This window comes from Archocentrus centrarchus, chromosome 17 (genome assembly GCF_007364275.1).
Source record: "Archocentrus centrarchus isolate MPI-CPG fArcCen1 chromosome 17, fArcCen1, whole genome shotgun sequence".
NCBI classification, from domain to species: domain Eukaryota; kingdom Metazoa; phylum Chordata; class Actinopteri; order Cichliformes; family Cichlidae; genus Archocentrus; species Archocentrus centrarchus.
This window is the reverse complement of record NC_044362.1, coordinates 18,199,913-18,223,444: the sequence shown is the minus strand read 5'-3', so window position 1 is coordinate 18,223,444 and position 23,532 is coordinate 18,199,913. Positions and strand designations below refer to the sequence as shown.

General features: G+C 40.4%; 2 protein-coding genes across 8 annotated transcripts; one reads left to right on the top strand and one right to left on the bottom strand.

Moving 5' to 3' along the window:
* Positions 1-7,736: 7,736 nt before the first annotated feature.
* On the bottom strand, positions 7,737-11,283 carry psma8 (proteasome 20S subunit alpha 8). Its single transcript, XM_030751679.1, has 7 exons — positions 11,082-11,283; positions 9,521-9,647; positions 9,233-9,357; positions 8,936-9,058; positions 8,727-8,846; positions 8,305-8,367; positions 7,737-8,219 (listed from the first exon to the last, which is right to left on the bottom strand). The coding sequence occupies exons 1-7, from the start codon at positions 11,181-11,183 to the stop codon at positions 8,124-8,126; spliced, it is 756 nt and encodes a 251-aa protein (XP_030607539.1). The 5' UTR covers positions 11,184-11,283; the 3' UTR covers positions 7,737-8,123.
* A 574-nt stretch (positions 11,284-11,857) lies between these two features.
* On the top strand, positions 11,858-23,194 carry ss18 (SS18 subunit of BAF chromatin remodeling complex). 7 transcript variants are annotated; one of them, XR_004021274.1, is made up of 12 exons: positions 11,858-12,029; positions 12,508-12,584; positions 12,680-12,764; positions 14,247-14,403; positions 15,812-16,042; positions 16,978-17,148; positions 17,486-17,563; positions 18,971-19,093; positions 20,240-20,370; positions 20,797-20,859; positions 21,652-21,734; positions 22,069-23,194. XR_004021274.1 is itself a non-coding variant. In XM_030751825.1 (11 exons), the coding sequence occupies exons 1-10, from the start codon at positions 11,961-11,963 to the stop codon at positions 20,812-20,814; spliced, it is 1,140 nt and encodes a 379-aa protein (XP_030607685.1). In that variant the 5' UTR covers positions 11,858-11,960; the 3' UTR covers positions 20,815-20,859; positions 21,652-23,194. The 7 variants fall into 7 exon arrangements, 5 of the variants coding, with proteins under 5 accessions (XP_030607685.1, XP_030607684.1, XP_030607683.1 ...); XR_004021273.1 differs by lacking the exon at positions 20,797-20,859; XM_030751825.1 differs by having other exon boundaries at positions 21,652-23,194.
* The last annotated feature ends 338 nt before the right edge of the window (positions 23,195-23,532 follow it).

Below are 23,532 nucleotides of genomic sequence, written 5' to 3'. Positions count from 1 at the left end.
AATGTATAAGTCGACAACATGCGGACACAGCCAACATAAACAAACTTACTTTGTTGATCTCTGCTGTTGCTACGCAGGAGTCCTCTGGGAGTTAAAACCCTGCTAGTCTAAGCTATGAGATAAAACAAAATAAAAAAAAAAAAAAAAGAAGAAAAAAAAAAAAAAAAAAAAAAAAAGCCCTGCAGCAAAACATGAACTCTGTGAACACAAGGGCTCCGACACCATGAAGGGAACGTCTGGGCCCAGAAAATGAAAAGCCCGCAGGCGTTTTCCATTTACAGCTAAAAATCCAGCACTAGCTTCTAGCCACGGTTAGTATCAGACTCTCAAAATGAACACTAACACTACGGGGGGAACAAATGAGTAGCTTTCTATTTTCGCTCTATTAAATCTGTCGGTTAATAGACATATACCTTACTACTGACAGAAATCAATAATGTACAATAAGATAAAGGGCAACAAAGAAGTGAAGAATAGAAGGAATAAGTGGTGAAAGAAAGGGGGGAAGGAGAGAGAAAAAGATCCAACGAGGTGATTCTGGGCTCAGTATTTCTGTCCTCCTATCCGTATGGTTAGAGGTGGTGATGGCGGCAATGTTGTGCGAGCTGTTTGACTTGCCCTTGCCTCGGGCCTCTAGTGTTCCTCCCTCAGGCGCCATGTGAGGGAAATGGTGTGTGGTGCGAGGGTAAACCTTGACCTGCCTGCCAGGAGGCTGCACACGGAATGAAATGAGCACAAACAAAAACGGGGGTGAGAAGAGGAGGAAGAGGAGGGGTGTCAGGCAGCAGCAGCGGAGGAGGAGGTATATGGCTTCACTTGTATCACCGCTCTACACCTCTTTTTTGTTGCTGTCTGATTTGACTCTGGGTGGCAGGATACGCACCGTACATCAGTGACAAGACACACACATCTTTCTGATTGGGAGTGCTCAGGTGTTGTGGGTGGCATCCTGGTACGCCGGCAAAGATGGAATGTGAAATGAACCGTTTCCCTTCATGCTCTGCCAAGTTGTGTTTCAGGGAAAGATGGAAATCCCATTATGTCACATGTCTGACTTGGCCCCACAAACTCTGAAACTCATTTGTGAAATTGGGTTCAAATCTTAATGAGTTGCAAAGTGGTTTTGGCTGTATAAGTCTGCGGAGAATATATTTGTTGAGACATTACAGGAAGTGTAGCAATGCGTCAGCCCTGTTTTAAAGTTCACTCACAACCAACTTGCAACCTGGAAAGCCAAACCTACAGGTCTATTCTTCTCAAAGTCATTTAAGTGCAGTAAGTGCTGCATTTGAAGATTGGTTCATCTTTATGGAGTGAGGATTTAAAAAAAAAAAAAATTAATAGGTTTAATCACTCAAAACCAGCATGTTGACAGATGTGTGTTTGCCACATCACCCTGCTTACCTGTGAAAAGCCCAGTGAAATCCATTACATACTTTAGAGACGACTCATGAATGGAATAATTAGCACAGCATGCTTTCCGCTCGGCTGGAAGTCTCTCTCGATAATGAACAAAGGAAAGGAAATTAGCTTTTGTCTCATAAAGTCACAACTTCAAAGATCCCTGCCATTGCATTAATACAGCCATAGCCTGCAGCAGCATGGAAGAGAATAAAATAAGCACTCTCACTCAGACCCCATTCTTATCAAGGTCTTTCTCAGGACAAATACCAGGAGTTTGGCTCTTATAGACCACACGCACTGAAAGAAATGAGAGAAAGGCGTTTGCACATCTTTAGGTGTAACACTATTTCAATGCATTATCCCTCTGTGCAGCTGGATGTACACTTAATCATTTCAGATCAACACTTTGGCCCAGGGCTTCCCCAGCTGTGGCCTGGGCGACCTGTGATGGCTGTCTCGCCTAACTGCTGTTCCAGTCAGCTGCCCTCAGGAGCGTGAGCGTTACACTGATCTGGTGCTGGGTCATCTGGCCTGGCACTACTACATTACAGCGCATTAACAAAGGCCTAAACAACCCAGTGTTTGTGGCTGACCTGATGCAATTGATGGTGATGGATACAGTTTAGCTCACAAATTGAATCAGCATCAGGGTTGTTTTGGGTTTTTTTTTTTCCAAATGGTGCACTCTGTTTAAAGCATCTGTGTAAAGCAGAAGCATGTTGTGGGCAAACTAATACATACTTTACATTAGAACTAAAATTCATGCAACATGAGTCAAAAAGAAGTAGGGTTGCAAAATAATTGGTCATCTGTCAGTGTTCTGTAAGCTCAGCTTCCTCATCACTATCAGCATTTTGCCATAGTAGTTATCCTCTCAGAACTAACGGAAGCAGTGCTGACGACCAGGGTCGAAGCAAGTATTGTCCAAGGCACTCTCTCCTCGCTTATCTGTTCCTTTATCTGCTGGGATCAGTTGTTAGTGCTGGCAGTTTTCCTCTCCTGTCCTCTGGAGAGAGGTGGCTCTCAGCTGGAGAGAGGCGCCAGAGGCTATGCACCGTCTCCATTGTGTGGAGAGACACACAGAGGCATTGAGAGACTCAGTGCAGGTGCAGAGAGGAGGAGTGAGAGGGAACACACCTGAGGGGGCTGATTTCTTTTTTTTCTTTTTTTTTTCCCTCACAAAAGTCAGGCTTGTTTTTGAGGGGCCTTTTTAGTGCAGGGACATTTCTTGTCTGGGGGACTTATTTACTGGAGGTGCACTATACTAGGGGGAGAGGAAGAGTTTGCAGTGCAAATGCTTCCTCTCTGACTGCCAGAGATACTTAGTTACAGACAGAGGCTGCCAGAATAAATAAAGGATAAAGAACATAATGCAAGACAGCACTATCACTGGTACTAAAACCGTCTTGTGAATTTAATTAGTCACATTGTATGATGAACAGCCTATGGTATGATGAATGAAACTGGTCCGCTGCGTGAGGTCATTTTCCTTCAATCACAGGGTGGGTGTTCCCATACAGGCAGACGCCAAGAACCTAAAGCTGATAACCTCATCTCAGACTCGGAAGTTTCCTGTGAAAGTGATCCTTTTGGTAACTGTTTGTTTAAAAAGTGACAGGCTACAAGAGTCTCAGTGACAGCATCTATTCATCTCAGAGTGTCAGTTGGAGAGAAAAGGAACACGGGAGGCAGAAAGAAACAAGGAGAGAGGAGGGAGAAGGAAAGATGGTAAGAGACAGTCCAGTAAAGAGTAAATGGGAGATTGGTGTGTTTTCACCAAAGGTGAGATTTACCTTTAGCTATGAACCATCTTCAAATCATCCTAGTAGCAATTTCAGAAATTCATCGGGTGGGTGACTGAATGAGTGCTGATGTTTTCATCACTTTCGTTTTAATTATATGTCTCACTCAGCACAGTCTTCCTTCTACTCGGCTAATTTAGATTGAGATCCTTCCAGGCTTTCCCCTATCTTTCATTTCCCTCCCCTTCTTCTCTCCTCTCTGCATCCCATCAGCCCCTTTGTAGAAAAAAAGAGGAAGGAAAAAAACCTTCATGTCTGTGACTTTCTTGCCCTCCAGCGTATGAAGCCCTCTTTTATTTTGATCATCGCAGCACAATGGATTCATGCCATTCTGGCAACTTTATTCAGTATCAGCCCAAATTTACATACTGCTTAACAAGTTTGTGCGTGACTGTTGATGCCTCTGATCAAAGTGCTTTTGGAAATCTTTCTCATCTGATTTTTTTCCCGTCCTTCATTTCAAATGCATGCTGCAGACAGGCATCTTTAACTCAGGGGCAAAGAAAGGTAACCTTAGTGCTGCACAAGCCCAAATGTCATCCAACAAGGAGGGCTCATGTCCTGGGGATAAAGATAATGTAATCTAAGCAGTATACAGTGTGTGACTGTGTGTCTTTGAGTGCGTGTATCTGCGTTAGCCTCAGTGTTTGTTGGAGGCTTGGGTTCGGGGGCGTAGGGAGACAGGGGATGACAAAAGTCAAAGCAGTCATGTGTCATTTTCGGTGCTGAAGGGCTGGGACCTGCCTCCAGGGCTGTCCTCTCTGTCAGACGCACTCAGATATCTGCGCTGAACTCTCTCGCTGTCTCTTTCTTTCCCTCTTTCCATCCTTCTCTCTGTCTTTATCTAATGCACGCGCATATATGTAGCTGCGCGTTCGTGCACTGGCACACACATCAACTCTGTGCTCTAAGAACCGTACAGCAACAAGGTAGAGCAACATTTGCATAACAGAGACTATGCAAAACAGATGATGGTAAACCATAAACATCTGCTTTAGATATACAATATGCAATGACTCATTCCGCATTTCAGCATCAGTGTCTTGACCGCGTCTGCTGCAGGAGCAAGACTGGAAGGGACGTGAATTGTTCCGTGACCGGAGATGCAACATGTACCCCCGCCACCACCACTGATAGGGTGTGTGAAGACAAGTGGGGAGAATGTTTGACAAAGATCAGGCTGTAAATTGAGATTTCAGAGGCCACACTACAAACCTATAAAATCTTCACTGTTGGGAGCCCACTGCAGAGACCGTTAAGTAGCCTCCACTCACAGTAAAACAGGACACATTTATGTGGCTACCAGGGCAAACAACAGAATTGAAAGCATTCAAGAATTAAAAAAAAAAAGACAAATGGATTCAAAAATACAATTAAAAGAGGGTGTGGGTGGAAAGAGAGGAATCGTGGGAATGCAAGATTGCACCTCCCTCAGGCAATCAAATTATCCTATGGGCCGATGGTTCCTCCTTATGCGTCGGCTGACATTTTCCTGTAACCCCATCCCGAGTAATGCTATGTGATGTGTGTGACTGGCTTCTGCCACGGCCCTGAGAGGCCACGAAGCCCCAGGGCCATTTGCTTTTGGCCCGCAGCATCCTGGGAATTGTTTATTTTAGCTCTGTCTGCCCCCTTTTGCCTCTCCTCCGTCATTCCGCTCAAGCCCTCCTCATCTCTCCTGTTCTCTCCGTTTCCCTTTCCTTCTTGCCCAGTGGTGTCTACTTTCAGATAGAGAAGGGTGCACTTGTATTCTTCCGTGAGACAAAAACCACTGACAGGTGACTTTTGAGGGGTAACTTAAAACCATGCCTTTAGTCTCTTCACACAAACTGTTAGTAGTATCCCGGCACCTTTCAGAGAATACAAAGGTAATGACGGCTAAAGACGGCGGCGGTATCTGTTACTCAACCGTATGTGCTGCTCTGTGCTGTGATGACGAGAGTGGAGGGGTCTGCTCAAGAAGAAAACAGCTGAAAATCAATGTGTGATGTGCGTGTGTGTGAGCGAGCGAGAGAGAGGAAGGAGATTTAAAGACAGAAGAGATAAGATGTGTGATAAGAGATAATAGAATGATATTCAAAAAAAAAAAAAGAAAAAAACCCTGGAGCTAGAAGTTAAAAGAGAACATTAAAAGAAAAAAAAACAAAACAGTTTTTGGATAACTTATGGATATGTAAGCCAGTACACCAATATGCACGAACTTTACTTCATACTGACGCAGAGCCCTAAAGGGCATTTGTGGAGGCAGGCCAATCTGCTATACCCAAATAATGTGTGTGTGTGTGTGTGTGTGTGTGTGTGTGTGTGTGTGTGTGTGTGTGTGTGTGTGTGTGTGTGTGTGTGTGTGTGTGTGTGTAACTGTCGGCATGTGACATGCAGAAAAGGGACAGTGTTGAGAGCGTAGCCTTTTATGACCCAACACACTTTGACAGCTTGGCCATCGCTTGAGGACACGGGCAATGTTGCTTTTTCATGTGACAATTTTAAGCAAAACAAGTCTCCCTCGATGGATTCGATTGTTCAGAGAGTCTTTGTGGCTGCGTGCATTAAAGTACACAGACATGTCACTGGCCAGTAGATTCTGCTCACTGCTAGCTAGAAGAGTCATACTGTCAATCTGTAGAACAAAAAGTGAGAGAAAGTGTAAGCGATATGATGGAAACTGCTTTTATGCAACACTGCGCTCTGCTGGTAGAGGAGCTGCTAACACGTTGATTAATTCAGCAGAAGAAGGGAGACGGTCTTTGCAGGACTAACGCAACCTTAGCTCCCCAAGGATGCAAGCGTCTGTGTGCTTCTACCCTTGAAGCAGTTACCTCATTTTGGACCTAAGGACATTATGCACTGGCAAATTTTAAATATCCCAGGAGGGGGATACTTTGAAATACTGCCACAGGGTGGAACATTAGAATGACAAAAATGTAGACTTAAAGTGAAATCTGCCTGTGACTTGGAAATCAGCTAGAGAGGATAGTATTTTTCAAAAGATTCTGATTATTACTTAAATCGAATCTAATATAAACATGGTATTTTTTTGCCCAGTTATTGCTTATCTACAGAATAAGAATGCATGGTGCTCAAGGTGTACATGCACGGCAGATGAAGAGATGCAAGGATTGTTTTTTTAAAGATCCGTTACGTGTTCACGTTAATACATTGTGTATGTGCAATTGGCCTGTAAGCTGTGTGTATGCGTGTGCATACAAATAATGCACTGTTGACAGCCTGCAGCAGTGTGCATTCTTGCTTGGAGAGTACATGTCCTCGGGCCTTGTTCCTCCGTCAATGACCTCTGGTGAAGCCATTATTTTCTGCATTAATGATGAGTAGCAGCCAGCGATGAGAGAGATGGACTTTGTCCTGAGGCACAGCAGCACCGATTATGGGCAACAACAATGCCAGCAAAAAGAAAGACAGAAAACTCTTCCCACAAGCAGCTGAAACGACTAAGAGTCTTAGCAAAGAATAAGCTGCATTTGCCTTATTGGTGCGATGAATTAGATAACCTAAAGGATTACCCAGCATACGCTTTACCTATAGCTTTTTCTTCAGCTGATTTAGTGCCTCTCTGTCCACAATATGAACACCAAAAAACTAATGGCTGCTCCAGCCAAGTAATATTAAATTCCAACTTGAAGTACATTAGTGAGAGCAATTAGTATATGGATGAAATGGCTGAGTAACACAAAACCCATTATTAGTCTTAGGATTTATTCACATATTGTATGGGAACTAATATCAGAGCGCTAATTGATCTTTGACATCAGCCCAAACACCAACCGGTAAAGATGCACAAACAAGACAAAGTGCAATTGCTCTAGTCAATGCAGCCACTCAGGAAATCCTGGCTTGGGGAGATGACTCTAAATGAAGGACTTTACCATTCACCATTATGTCTTTGGTAAGAGTCAGAGGGAACCCCCGGGGCTCTTCAGCACAGCACGGTACAACTTTTCAAAGGGCTCCAGATTAAAGTCACTGAAAGTTCCCACTGGGGTCTGAGGCCAGGATCCCATTAAGCAGCCCTACCACACCGCCGGCCATAATTGTGTCGTTGAGAATTCAGAGCAGTGGTTGCTTGATAAGCGAATTTAGGGAGAAATAAAAAAGGAGAGGCAAAAAAAGGGGGTCTCGTTGGGCCACCATTAGACACTTCATTCGCTCATCACTAATTCGTTTTAAATGACTGAGGGAAAGGTGAGCACTTTATAAAGAAATCCAAGCTTCCAGCAACCCCCCACACCCCATTTTCAGGTCTGTGCAACAGAATGCTGATAAATGAAAAACGTTATACTTTATAGCCACACGCTTCCCTTGTGCTACTGGCATTTTTAAACTGTAGTTATCTTTATCACACTACTTGCTTTGCAGTAGAATAATCAATAAAGAGGAAATCTTGTGCTCCCTTTAAAGCCTCATCTTGAAGAAACCAGCCATTTCTACTAGCAGTGTCACTATTAACAATTTTAGTCATTTTTATAAAATGTAACTACTTAGTAAAGCCATTTGGTGTAACAGATTGAAACAAGGTTGACAGAAATCATACAAACAAGTCTGCTTTTATTGGGCATTTAGTTTCACTGAGGTTCTGAGTATCGCAGTTTATTTCAGCATCGGGAATTTATCAGAATTAATGAAAAAAAAAAAAAAATTGGGAGCACAGTTTAAGATCTGAACCCTAACCTGAGATCACAACAGTCAACTCAATAGTTGGACATATAAGAATTTTGCAATTCTTTGCAACTGCTATAGCATCTCTCAAATGTGTGAAAAACATTTACGCATCAGCTAATCTGAGGTTATGATTCAGTTCTTTACAGTTAAATATATGAGTAAACCTTCTGAAACCTGCTAATATTTGGAACCCAAGTATGATATCATCCAAGTGCAATAAAGACAACATTTTATATAACTGCTTTATGTGGATTTTTTCTGCTTCTTCTTCTCTGCTTCTTCCTCTTTTTCCTTTTCAATCTCAGCCACCAGGGTCTCAATTTCCTTGGATTCCAAAATCTACAAAGAACAAAATACACACCCATTAGCACTTTAGTGAACTAGTAGAAAATGATACAAAAGTAGAATTTGCCTCGCAAATTACCTTCAGTGGCTGATTTCGTCTGATAACAGCAAGTTCAATATTTTTCCCCCCTGACTGGACAACCTGTGACCGGCAAAAATAAATAAATATATAAATAAAGCGAATACAGTGACCAATTCAGGAACTATTTGTTATGACAGCTTAAGACCCTTTACACAGAGTGCAATGTAAACAGAAAGCTATGGTTTATCGGACAGTAGTTAGTGATCTTTGATTAAACCAATTAGACCATGACAGCTGAAGTTCACATTACGATCCAGGTAAATACACCTGAAGTGAATAATTCTCAAAACCACATTTTAGAAACCAGTTTTGTGTCAAGAAATTTAACAATTACTCAATCTCACCATATATATCTAACAAGATATATATGGTGTGTCCAAAGTCAAATATGGAAATGCATAAACTAAATGAATCCTTACCTCAAGCAAAGCTTTGATGGCCAACTTGATTGCATCATTATCCCCAGCAATGGCGTCTTCTGTGTAATTCTTCTCCAGGAACTCTCTCACAGTTTTTGCGCTACGGCCAATTGCATTTGCCTGATTTTTTTCAAAAATATGTTTTTTGGTCATTTGCCACATTCATATCAGAAACCCATGTAATATACACAAAGAGAAAGCCTACTGACCTTCCAGGCATGGTACGTTCCTGACGGGTCCGTCTGATACAGCCTGGGAGTTCCATCGTAGTCAAAGCCAACAATTAACGCAGAGATACCAAAGGGTCTGCGACCATTGCTTTGAGTATAGCGCTACAAATATGACCAAGATACAAATTTGACTGGTTATTCATACATTTGTACTGAAAAAAAAAAAAAAAGCCAGTAACCAAGATGTAGAGCACAAATGCAGAAAACATTCTTGCCCACTGAATGGGACAGCTACCACATGCCTTTTAGTAAACGAATGCTCAGAAGGTTACATACCTGTTTCAGTGTAGCTATGTAGCGTGTGATGTATTCCACTGTGACTGGGTCCTCAACTGTTAGCCTGTGGCTCTGGCACTCAACGCGAGCTCTGTTTATCACAATACGAGCATCTGCGGTCAGACCTATAAAACAGAGAGAGGTTAAACAGCCATTCAACACACAAGAAAACTACAACAAGGAATTTAAAAGCCAAGTACTAATACATGACACAGACATTTTCCATTATGCCATGTTAAATCATTTACATTAGTCAGTTACTGGAGAAAAAAGTGTTATGTGGGATACCTGCAAATGCCATGCAGACATGCTCATCCAGTGCGCATATCTTACGGACAGTCCTTTCCTCCTGCAACTTCGCTACGGATTTCTTCTCCACACCGAGGACAACAATGTCTTTACCTCTGATTCCCACCTGCATATAAAAAAGTAAAACATCAATATTAATTCTCTCCCACAGGCTAGCAGTTGATACAAGCAGTAAACAGCAAATATTCAGATTCCAAAATATTGCTACTGCTTCCGGCTGCTTCTTTGTCATAAGGGGCTAACCGAACCATTCCCAAATAAGCAGACTAAATAGAGTAAGGACAAATGAGGATATCAGAGGTACAGCTCAGGTTGAGCAGTTTGAAGCCAAAGTTAAAAAGGCAAGGCTGAGATGGAGGTTGAGCAGTTTGAAGCCAAAGTTAAAAAGGCAAGGCTGAGATGGTTTGGACAGGTGCAGAAGAGTAATAGTGGACATATTGGGCTAAGGGTGTTGAAAAGAGGAAGACCACGAAAATTACAAATAGATGTAGTGAAGGAAGACATGCAAACGGTTGGCGTGACAGAGGAAGATGCTACGGATAAGGCAAGATGGAGGCAGATGATCTTTTGGGGTGACCCCTAAAGGGACCAGCCAAAAGAAGAATTAGAGGAAGAGGAGAGTGAAGACATGTTTTAATTAGGTCATCACCCGAAAACTTATTTTCTCCAAGTAAAACTCTGCTCGTGTAGCTAAAATTCAGGTCATGCATCTTTTTTTTGAGGTTGGTCTGAGGTCCTTAAAATTTCCCACAAAACTCAAACCAATTATCTGGAACAAGTTTCTTAAGTCCAATTAGCCTCAAAGTTGCCCTCTACAAAGTTACACCATTCAGTTAGGCAGGTAGTAGTAATATATCAGAGTTTACTCCATAAACTTGGTTAGAACTTATTAGGATTACTCCCAAACAAATACTCCAACATATTTTTTTACATATATTTTATATATTTTGCATATATAATAAATAAGCACGGTTGGGATGAGCGTTAATCATTCCTCAATGTCCTATGGAAGCCAATAAGTCACACTATTATGACAGACATCTGTAACCGGGTGAGCTGCGAGTTAGTAGTTTTGTGAATTTATAACTGCAGTTTCAGTTTACAAACCGTAACATAGCTACATTTAGTCGTGAGGCACGAGAATAACTGTGCAAAGATAAATTCACGTCTTCACAGTGATTTGGGCAGAGATTTTTAAAAAAATGCACGGAGCAAAAATTTAACTGGTTTCTTTGAACTCCTGTCAGTTAGTACCAACACAACGAAAATGAAAGTAACTGTAAGAGTGACACAGCGACAAAATGCTTGCTAACGTTGCCTGCGTTTTATTTGCTATTTCCGGCATTACAAATATGAATTACACATAAGCCAGCCAACAAGCTCACAAGATCACAACATAACTTGATCCGTAACAAAGTGCGTTCAACAAGAAAACTGCTAAACGCATAAAGAAAACTGTTACCCGCGAGTTGGTTGGCTAAGCTAGCTCCATCCATGTTGCTATCGTTAGCTTTAGCATTAGTTTCATTTAAAGACTTACCGCTGTAGAACCTTTCTTTACAGCTTCCTGTGCATACTCCACTTGAAAGAGATGACCATCGGGAGAAAAGACAGTGATAGCTCTGTCATATCTTGCTGCCATTGCACTACAAGACGCGTATTATAGCACGAAACTGGAGAAAAGGCTACCAAATGATTCAGCTTGTTAGCAACAAGCGCTCACTCCGTGTGTCGAAAACAGCGCCTGCGCATAACCTCTGAACTAAGGCGATACCAAAAGTCCTCCCTGAGGAAACTTGAGATTAAAACACAAAACTCTGTATAATTCAATGGTTCTCTGAAAAATATACATCGAAAAGTTAAACGTTACACTACAAATATATAGAATATTTTACATCAAGTTTAATTTGCTCTGTACATTAAGAAATGGTTGGTTTCTTTTGAATAAGAGTGAATAAAATTTATTAGTGATATTAGTTATTACTACCAACATGTCTGCAGCGTTATTATTTCTAACAGATATATACCGATGCTCTACTTTTCCTATTTTTTATTAAACAGTTTATTTTCTATGGCCTTGTGGTCTAGCTCTAGACTGTTCCACTATATGAAAAATGGGTGAAATTGTTATTCAATAAAGCCAAAATGTATGCGAATTTAACTAGTTAAATACATTTTCTTATATATTATCATTTATCTTAAATTATTTTTGATATCAGTTACTTGTGTATGATCACAACAAGCAACAATAACTACCAATGGGTTTAAATGTGCTGCTTCGTCCCCCAAAACGGACCACCGCATTACCAAATTGCATCGTATTCTGAACTGCTTGAGCTGAGTTCTACCGATTTGTTCAGTGTGTTAGCTACTTTTGACTTTTATGCTATAGTTTACGTTAATATTCTATAGTATCACCATGTCGGTGGCATTTGCACCTCACAGGCAGCGTGGGAAGGGTGATATAACACCCGCTGGAATACAAAAGGTAATTCATCTTTTTTAGCGCGCCGCAGAATGGAGGCTGTGGCATCAAACGCGGCTAGCCGTTGAGATAATCAATGTAGCAGTGCCCATCCAAGTCCAACTGCGAGCAGCTCGGGAACAATATTACAGGGTCAGAGCGCGGTGAATATGAACCTCCCTGGAAACGGCACTCCACGTGTGGAGTGCGAGTCTTGGGTGGATTTATCGGACTAACGTATAATTGTGTTTTTGGTTAATGGAGGCCTGCGGTTTTGTTAGCAAAGCAGAGCTAGCTAGCGAGACGCGTCTTTTGTTGGGTAGAAACGCACATTCGCATTTTACTAAAACCGCCCCTTCACTGTTCTCAAATTAAGGCAGAATAACAAGCAAGCACATTAATTGTCATGCCAAATGATTATGTTCCTCTGTTTTATTACTAGTGTTTTGGGGGTTATAACGAATAACACACGTAATGTAAATGTCTGAATTTACCTTTGCAGTTACTTGATGAAAACAACCAGCTGATCCAGTGCATAATGGACTTCCAGAGTAAAGGCAAAACAGCAGAGTGTTCACAGTAAGTTACTGGAGTACCCACTTTTATGGCACGTCACATTTATTTCAAGTTCTCATTGACTCAGCCCCTGTACTGGTGACTGTTCACCTGCCCAGGTATCAACAGATGCTGCACAGAAATTTAGTGTACTTGGCGACGATAGCAGACTCGAATCAGAACATGCAGTCTCTCCTCCCTGCTGTGAGTATGCATTCTTACTGATTGTTGTGAATGACTGAAATGTCTATGACTGTCTTCTCTGTCTCTGTCTTCTTTAGATCATGTCCAATTTTTGGTAAATTATTAATATTAAAGAAACATATTTTCTTAAATGAGATTAAGAAATCTAAACAAAGTTGTTTCCATTAGCAAAATTAAAATCAGTCTGTTGAAAATCCCTGACTGTTATGGGTGTTTAATACAAACAGATGGCAGCATTTCTTTATGTATGAATTATCTGTTGCGCCATTGTAGTTATATAAAGACGCATTGCCAGTAGTGTGCTTATTTGCAAGGCTTCGTTAAGTAGAACAAATATTTTGAGTGAACAAACTGAATCCTGAGACAATGCGTTAATTTCTCTGTCCAGTTAAGCTCTCAGGCAGTTGCAAGTACTGCTTGATTGTTAGTGGTAGCATCAAGTATGCTTATAAGTCAAATTCTCTTAATGATTCCATATAAATTATCTTTGAAGAAAAAGTAGGCCTATGAGGGCAGATTATGGCAAAAGCCAGAATCTACATTTATTTTTTATTTAGGGCATTAATTGTAATCTTATTTCAAAAGATTATCGACTTAACATATTTATTGATCCTTAAATAAAGGTGTCTGTTTAGAAGGGCTTTCCTTGAGTTTTAAATATATCCTAATTCAAATGAAGAACATAAATAGAACATAAATAGATATATATTCGGGTTGGGGGTAGTGGAGTTGATTACGATTGTAGGCACAGGCCTCTGGAATAGACTGAGTGATTCTTATCACTCATTCACAGCCAGCTGTTAATGTAACAGGTATTAGACCAAGATAATCAATGTCCTAATCCTTTATGCAGTTAACCTTACAAAAGCACAAGCTCAAGTCCCTCATATAAGAGTGCAGAGACTCATTTTTGCTGCACCTTCCTCTCAGATTCCGTCACTGTAAGGGAACCATGCTTATTCAGTTCATTCTCTTAATGTGCTACATGGTGAGCATGAGTCTGGAGGGGTAGTCAGAGACTCAAACCATTGAAATTAGGACCAGCTGTTCAAGAGAAATGCAGACTGGAAATGAGTTTTAATTGCTGTTTTTAAGCAAAGAAACTTTTAAATTGTCGCATGTATAATTGTAGCAGTTCAGACTGGATTTAAGCAAATTTCATTTTGTTCAGTGTGTTGCAAGTTTGTGCTTGTACACTTTTGTTTTTTTTTTTTAACTCATTGATGGTTTCTAGCTGTTCCTTTTATTGAAAAACTTTATAAACTTAACAACTTTATGGCTGTGTATTGTACTGCACAAGTTTTTTTTTTTTTTTTTTTTCAATATGCAGTATTTAGAATTTGTTATCCTTGTAGAATTAAATTATGCATGAATGTCACAATTTCTATATTAGAATTTTTTTTTTCTTGAGTGAGGTTGAAATTGATTTCCAGAGAGATCATGTGGATTTTTTTTTTTTTGTCTGTAATTGTGCACCTACAGCCGCCCACTCAAAATATGCCCATGGGTCCTGGTGGGATGACCCAAAGTGGCCCCCCTCCTCAACCTCCTCACGGTCACAACATGCCCTCTGAGGGTATGGTCAGCGGTGGCCCTCCAGCCCCACATATGCAGAACCAGATGAATGGACAGATGCCTGGTATGTGTTAACTTCCCTGCCTTGTCTTTCTTTTTTTTCTTTCTCCCTCAATTCCTGTCTCACTTGAGTTGCCTAGCAACACCACAGAACTGTGAGGGAGGTCGCTCTAAGGTATCATATCCAAACATGCTGAAGGATGATGTCACCCATTTGCCAGCTGTGGTGGTCTTGGGCTTGTTTTCCATTTGACTGTGGTTATTTATTTATTTTTTTCTACTGAAATACCAGAGTTCATGCGTATATCGTTGTCTTTCTCTTGGCGTTGTTTTTTTTGTTTGTTTGTTTTTTTTTTTTTACAGAGGAAAATGTGCTGATCTCTTTATCACACATTAACTGACTGAGAAAAATGAAAGTTATATGACAAACCCCTGTAGTGTATCCTGTGCCTGCCATGCTCCACTTGTTATTATGCATGTAGTGCAGTTCTGATTGTTCCTAGATGTTACCTAACAGGTGATAATGCATGTGTCATACACAGCTGGATCAGACATTAAACAGTCTTTATGCCAGCTGCGAGGCACAAAGCCTGTGTGATGTCCAGTTGTAGCCATTTGAAAATGTAGGTATTTGTCCTGTGATATTTACAGCAAGTGAGTGGGCACCGTGGGCCTTGCCTCCTGCGTACTCAGGCAGTATTTTCAACAATGAGAACGTATCCAAAGTGGACTGTCTCTCGTTATGTGCTAGATACGAGAAAAGGCATCTGCGGACAATGCCCTGACCTGATTGTTCAGCGCTCATGGGTAAAAATGGAGTAGTCACAACATGGAAAATACACACTTACCTGAAATATTGTTGCTCTCCTTCGAAGCTGTGATACCTAGGGCCAGTGCTCCATACAATACTTAAGAAATCCAGTATTAACTGGGTAATCCAGAATCAGCTGATCCTGGCCACATGAATGCAGATGTTTGGTTATTCAAAGCCACAAGAGAATTTGATTTGCCAGGCTAGAACAAATCATCTGAGATGACTGCTTGTTCTTGTGGTTATTGACAAGGGAAAATGTAGAGACACCTGAAAACCATGATTGTCAACTCTATGAGGAGAAATAAGGAATAGAAGGATATGAATCTTCCCTCTAGCAGAGTAATAACGTTTGTTAGAGGCATATAAGGAATTTACCAAGATAACTGGCACTAAAAATAATGTAAAGCAAAAATGAGGACGGGTATTTATAAAAGTAGCAAACAATTAAACTTTTAAGTAAGCTTTCTGCTGTTAACTACTGTGGTTTTCTACTTCAACACAGCAATCAGTTTAAGCATTGGAAGAAAAGTCATCTGGATGTAAATGGCATGCTAAGGCCAAAAATGCTAGCATTAAATTATAGTGACTTGACTGGAAGCTTCAGAATATCTTTTACTTATTTTTTTTTTTTTCTTCTACTTGTCTACTTATTTTTCAGGGCCTAATCACATGCCAATGCAAGGTCCTGGTCCAGGCCCCAACCAGCCCCCAAACATGCCCAGTGGCTCTATGAATATGCCCCCCAGCAGCCACAGCTCCATGGGTGGCTACAATCATGCTGTCCCTTCCTCCCAGGGCATGCCATCTCAGAGCCAAATGAATATGACCCAGGGCCAACCCATGGGCAACTACGGGCCTCGTCCAAACATGAACATGCAGCCCAATCAAGGTAAAGCAACGCACTTGTTAGTTTCTGTTTGGTTGTGTTGAGTTCCACAATCTAAAATCCAATAATCTGAGTTTTTAAATACAATTTTGACAAGTGGAATATTGAAGTTAAGTTTACTGTAAGCATTATCTTCAGTCTTACTTTTAAATCTGCTTTAGGGAATTTTTTTTTGTTGTTGGTCACGCTGTAACAGAACTACAAAAGTTAAGCCAACATGGAACCGTTAACCAGTAGTACAAGCTGTACGCTGGTGAGACGTAATCGGTGCACGTCCCACTAATGTTTCATGTTTGTGGGCTAATGTGCCACCTCTTTGCCTAAAATTTATGCATTTGGTTATTGATTGATGAAAATAACCAGATTTATAGCCTGCTGAGCCTTGTGCGAGAAAACATGCAAATTATGAACTCTGACTATAAAGTCCTAAAATATGGAGTTACAAAAACAAAGCCACAGTAAAAACAAAAAAAAGAACTCTTGTCATCATGCAGTATTGTTTTGTATTTACTTTGAGAGCATTACCAATGTTCTGCCTAAATGCTTGACTCTAAACTAATGTACACTAAAACACTTACAGCTATTTGAGCTCATGCTTTTTTTTTTTTTGCTTTTTTTTTTATCCTTTTTTTTTGACATGTCTATAAAACTGCAAAATTATAAATAGATTTCAAGACACTTTAAAGTAATAACTTAAATTTCCTTATCACTGAAGTCAAAAGCTGTAAAGGTTTTTCAGTCACAGTTGTATCAAGTTCTTATTAAGGCACCAATTTTCCCTCATATTGTTCACTCTTTCTTTTTGCTAGTATGGCCATGAAATGGGGCTTGAAATGCATTCACAAAGGTTTTGAAAAGTTTTTAACATGTTAAACTGTTTGCAGTGCCTTGTCATCTCCCCTACTGCAGTTTGACAGCTCATTTGTGGTTTACCTCAGGTCCAATGATGCACCAGCAGCCTCCCTCACAGCAATATAACATGCCTCCTGGTGGTGGGGGACAGCACTACCAAGGACAGCAGAACCCAATGGGCATGATTGGCCAGGTCAATCAAGGGAACCATGTCATGGGGCAAAGGCCAATGCCGCCCTACAGACCCCCACAGCAAGGTATATCCCTTGAGAGTGTGTCTCTTATGTGTGCGAGTTGTGAGTGTTGGCCTTTCCACTCCGTAACCCACCCTCCTGCATTTCTTACTCTTGTTCCTCTCAGTTTCCTCTATTTCCACTACTGTAGCTCACAGACATGTTGGCGACTAAAGATGTAACCTAAAGCCTCCCGCCTCTATAAAAAAAAAAAAAAAAAAAATTAGTTTAGTTACCAAAAGAAAGCTTTCTAACAGGAACTAGTGGCAAGGAATCCATCCTCTTTACTCTCCCCCTCACACAACCAATCCAACAACACCTTGAATCTACTTGTGTGTATGTTGTGTGTATGTGTATGTAGGACCCCCTCAGCAGTATCCAGGGCAGGAAGACTACTATGGGGACCAGTACAGTCACGCAGGACAGGGAGCCTCAGAAGGTAGGAGAACCCTCCAGCCACTTGGAAAAAAAAAAAAACTCAACAAATGAACCCAGGAGTTGTGTTAAAACACAAAATGATGCAAAGAGACTGTGACAAAGCAAACATTTCAGTTTCTTCATTATTTTCTGGGGAAATCAAAGTGAAAACAAAGGTGCTGCTGTCCATTGTTAAATCAGGATCTAAGCAGTCATGCAGTTCTTGTAATGCTGACTCACCTGTTTAGGACCGGGGCTCTACCAGTTAGAGTGAAAGAAAAGTCAGGGACAGTCTTATTTGAGGCTTTATGGTGAAAGTTGTGCAAAAGTTCATGTTGCAAAAGTAAAATGGCAAACCTTCATATTTATATAAAAAAACAAAACAAAACAAGGCCACATGAAACCTACGACTGCTGCTCCTGCTTGTGTGCATTTTTAGTGTAGTAGCCATGGTAAATGGACTGGCACTTGTATAGTGCGTTGCTACTCAATTTGCGCACTCAAAGCACTTTCCTCATTCACGCACTCAGCGTTCAGTATTGTACCCAGGGAACTTTCAACATATAGACTAGGGGAATCGAACCGCCAAACTTCCATTTAGTAGAGGACCCGTTTCCACCTCCTGAGCCACAGCCACCCTACTCATATTTGTAAGCACTTAAGAGTGCCTCTGGCCACTGATGGGAAGCAGAATGCCTTTTATTTTATTTCATTTTTCTTTTACAAATCTAAACCTCAGAAGTCTTTAGAAAAGCATTAGCGACACTGAAATCACTAAATATTTTTGTAAAATATGGCACCTTTGCGTTCTTGTCAAAATATAACTGTTGATAGACAGTTAGTGTGTTTAGGGATGGTACTGAATGCATAAGCAACCACACTGTAAGATTACAGAACTTTTTCTTTCTTTGTTCAATTAATGTTTACTTTTTTCTTTTCCCCTTCTGACTACACTGTTTCTCTTTTGACCTTTCAAACACAAGTGGTTTGTTTTTTTGTTTTGTTTTTAAGCTATTTTAATGCCAAAAATAAGTAATTAAAATGTGGATCTTCAGAGTATGCGACTATTAAAACACTGTTGTGTGTGTCTGAAATCCACAATAATATGACCTGTTACTACTAAGGGATCATACATTGGTCTAATGTCTAAACTTGTGGTTATTTTCATGACTTTTATATGCAGAACACACAAAATCAATGTTAGACTTCATACGTTACATGAAACTGTTATGGTGGCTGGACATTGACTTTAAACAAGTTAAAACCGTTCGGTGTAGCATTAGTGTCTGTGTGTATCATTTACTGTTATTATATTATACTCTTACAAATTAATCTCTTCAAAGGATAGTGACTTCAGTGTCTTTTTTGCTGTTGTGCTGTAGTTGACAATGTGTTGCTCACATTCCCTGCTGCTTCTCCCCACCTAAAGGTAATGCCCAGTATGGCCAACAACAGGAGGCATACCAGCAAGGCCCTCCCCAGCCACAGGGATATCCTCCTCAGCAGCAGTACCCAGGTCAACAGGGCTACCCACCACAGCAGCAGGGATATGGTGAGTTGATTTCACCTGTAGGAGGCGCTGTCTGCTCTCTTTGGCTGCCTTTTAACTGTTGAAGAAACACTGCTCCTTTTGTAAGCTGTTGCTTACTATAACTGAGTCTTGTGCATATCAAGACATGTAGTGCTGTCTGGCAACACAGTTTCTCCTTCTGAGGTAATGCAACTTCAGCTCTGGCTGCAACATAATCGATAGGCAATGCGTGTGTACACACTCACTCACACACTAAAAATGTAAGTCATCATGTTTTGAAAAAACAAATTACACATAGACATCTCTTGAAAAAACATTGAAGGTCTAAATGTTTCTTAATTAACAACTCTTACAATACCTAACCTAACAGAGTCTGAAAATATTCAGCTTGCAGTTTCAGGATAGCTCCTGCAGCTTTTTATGTTTTTCTTTCCTCATCCCATTTTTTCACTGCAACTTTCCATCACTCACCCTCTGTTTGAGCCAGAGCTCACGCTAGTAATGAGCTAGTGGAGACGCAGAGGTTGTGAGGTGAGATCCATCTGGCACATACACATGCCCGCTCTCTCAGGCCCCCACAAGGTTATGCTCAACAGCATAAGGCATTATGAGTGCCTAATGATGTTGCGTGGGCCTCATTTGACTTCAACCCCAGTCAGGCTTTGCTCAGTCCTTCACAGCATCTGTACAGGAGCATATATAACATAATATAATATATTATATGCACACTTTTTTTTTTAATGATGTGTGTTCCACTAATGAAGACCAGCAGAGTCTCCTTGATGTCTCCTTGCATTAGGGAACCACTGCCTGTCTCCAGCCTGACTCACTCGCTCTCATTCATTACTGATCAGGTGTGGTAGAGGCAACCTAAACAAATGGATCCAACAGATCTGCTGTTCTTTTTGTCATCATCACCTTTTTTATTGCAGCCCAATAGTGATGCAAACTAACAGGAATTTCCCAAAGTTGTCAGAATAATAAGTCCACATCATAGAAGAATAAAGGAAACACTTTGTGTAAACCTGTCTTTGATTCGAACACCATACACTTCAGTAACATTGTTTGACATTGAACTAGTGTTAAATACTCCTTATTGCACATACATGCCTTCAACCTAAATTATTTCTCTTCTCTTTTTTCCCACATCACTTTTTCTTTTGGTAGGTCCCTCTCAAAGTGCCCCAGGACAGTATCCTAACTATCCTCAAGGGCAGGGACAGCAGTATGGGGGCTATCGCCCTCCACAGCCTGGACCCCCACAGGGCCAACAGCAGCGCCCTTATGGGTATGACCAGGTGAGTATAACCACAACACTGGACGGTCACAGAGACTTATCTAAACATTGGACTTAGGTTTTCTCTTACTGTGTTTATTGCCATGCTAAGTTGTATGTTTTATGTAGTTCTCAGTTAGACCAGAGATTAATGTAGTGAAGTAAGGTGGTAAACATTAAACAGTAGTATGTTATGCATGTTGTCATCATATTCGGTGGTTAAATGTGTTGTTCCCCAAAAGGGTTTTATCTGTTTAATATTGTTGTGTTTTGGCTAATGTGGTATGCCATTCCAGTGAAATATGAGGGCTTTAAAGAAGATTCTTCCTTAAACTTGATGCAGACTGCTCTAGTGTTTAAAGGGAGATCTGTTTGTTGCCCTGTATTTCCTGTGGTCTTATGTGGGGACCACAGCTACACTTTGATATTTTTATCTTTGAATATTCAGGGGCACATGAGGAAATAAAGACCCGGGGATTTGAACCCCTGACTAGCTCTGTAAGAAGCAAAGGTAATGGTTGCTGTGAAGACCTCAACGTCCAATCTAGACACTTGACCACCTAGCCTTAATTTGCATTTGTTTTGTTTCTTCTGTCTCTCGTATGTCTTTCTTTACCCATCTTTTCTTTTTCTTGAATTTTTCCTTTTTTTTTTTCTTTATTTATTTCTTTCTTTATTTTTTTAATTGGATTTTATTTATTTATTTATTTTAAACTCTAATTTTGTTATTATCCAGGGGTCGAATTAAGACATGAGGTCCAGAAACACAGCATGCTTAGACTGTAGTGAGACAGACAAGAGCTCACATGCTCTGACTGTCCTTAATCTCTGCAACTTGCAACATTGGTTTTCATAACCAGTGTGTTTATTGAATTTCAGTTATATCTGTCAGAATGCCAAATCATTGTTTCCAAATTTGCTTCCATTGCATTTTCCTTTTTAAGCCAAACACATACTTCGACCCCTGTGTAGGAATACAGAGAATACTGCTGTTCTTCCACTGAATTTGTCTCACTTTAAAATTAGTGTCCACTGTTTAATAAGGATTATCGTCCTCAGCCATGCTGCTGCTGAAACCTGAGGTAAAAAAAATAGAATTTAGAGCTCACAAGTTGTGAGGTTATGCTGCCATCTGCTGGTCAATACCAGTCAGTGCAGGCATAAGTCATGGTTTGCAGTATGATATGGTTGAAACCACAGATTTTTTTTTTGTCTGCACACTTTTGAGATTTGTGAACATAAGCTTCTGCTTTGTGTTCTTGAAAAGGTCAGTGTTACGAGGGTGTTCCGTTTCTCTCCACAGGGCCAGTATGGAAATTACCAGCAATGAGAAGTGGTCACAGCAACCTACACAGCTCTGCTCTGATCTCTAAGCTTTGACCTCTGGTCAGTTACGAAGCAGACTTTAATGATGGTTTTAATCTCTCGTACACACAGACACACAACACTCAAACATACAAGATACAGTTTCCCCTCTCTTTGGGATTTTATCTTTTGCTGAAAAAAAATGTATTCATGTGTATCACGTTCACTGACCTAACGTCAAAGTCAGTGAGTCACCTCTGGTCCAGTATGTCTCAAAGCAGCAATGCCTTAAAAAATGGAACTGCCTTATCCTTTAGCATTGCAGATTGTGAAATGGGCTAACAAAATTTTGGATAACATATGATGTAAATGTACAGTTTCAATCTACATGGTGCATTGTTTCTCTATCCTTCAGCTCCCTGATCATCAGAAGCAATAATGCCAGCAGTAGGTAATTGTGTGGGGACTGTGAAGATGAAATAATGCACCAAGTGAACTTCCAGCTAGGCCATGGTACATGTCTTGATGTATGTGATGATGTAAAAATATATTTTATGCTTTTTAGATCAAGCTAACTTTGTATAAGACATTGGAAACTAGTACTAAAGCGGTGTTGTTTATTTCATCAAGTGTATGTGTCAATGTTTTTTTTGTTTGTTTTTTTTTTAATGCTCTTTAAGATCCCATCCAGCACATTTCCTTTATTGTTTAATTGTGTAACAATTAAATTAAATCTGCTACATCAGCGGCATGGACTCGGGAATACAGGAATGGGATTTTTTTTGGGGGGGGACAGGCACAGAGAGCAAATATGAGCAGCATATCTGTTATTAGAAATTGCTGTAACAATTGCTATATTCTTTAGGACAACAAAATATCTAATTCGGATCATCCTTTTTCTTTTCTTTTTTTTTTACAAAACCCACAGTACTTGTCAGAATAACGGTCGTTGGCCTGTATTTGAGTAATTTGCCCAAAGAGGTAATATGTAGCAGATGCCACTGCAAATTGTGAGGAAATGCTCTCTGGAGCCTTGTTTTTTCTACATAAGCACCTCAGTCTTGTCCATTGACTGCAAATTAGTGAATGAGGAAAGATCCAACTTGGTGTTATGAATATATCTGGCAAGTACTTCGTTTGTTAGTTGACAATGTTTGTTCACAGTGCTGGAATCCCTCCTCTCCTTTGAATAAACGTCTTAAGTTGATGCCATTCAAATAGTGTTGTGTGTGAATAAAAGATTGTTACTGTCAAATATGTAACATAAGATGTGAAAATAATGTTCTGAAATTGATTCCTTAATTTCACAGTAAAGACTGGTTGTGCAGTTTTATATTACTGGCTTGATATCTGTATTATGGTGCATATTTTATTGATCCCCACATGTACAGCGACATAAAAAGAGGAATTCAGTGTCCTCTGGTATTGTTTATATGGTTGTTTTAATATTTTTCATTCTGCACCCCATTCAAGTGGTGGTCACATTTGTGTCATGGCATTGTATAACTGTACATTATAATAAATTGGAAGAATCTTTAATATATTTTTGATGTGTGTAATTTATAGCATTTGACATTTTATCAACAGACTGTTAATATAAAAAGTGTAGAAGCATTCATCCTGAACAGTATAAACAAGATGTGCACTATCGGTGCTGTCATAATATGACAGCATGATATAATTGTTTTGTCTTCATCTGCTATCTGGTAGTCAGTTTCCAACTGATAATGACCCTGCCCTGCTCAGCAGCATGTCTGCTTTGTCCAGATGCATCCAGAGAGGTCCAGACCACATTTACACCCAAAATTACCTTCCGTGTCCCTCTTTCCCCTTCTGCTTCCTCCAGAGAGGGAGAGGGACTACCTGTCACATTGGGGGG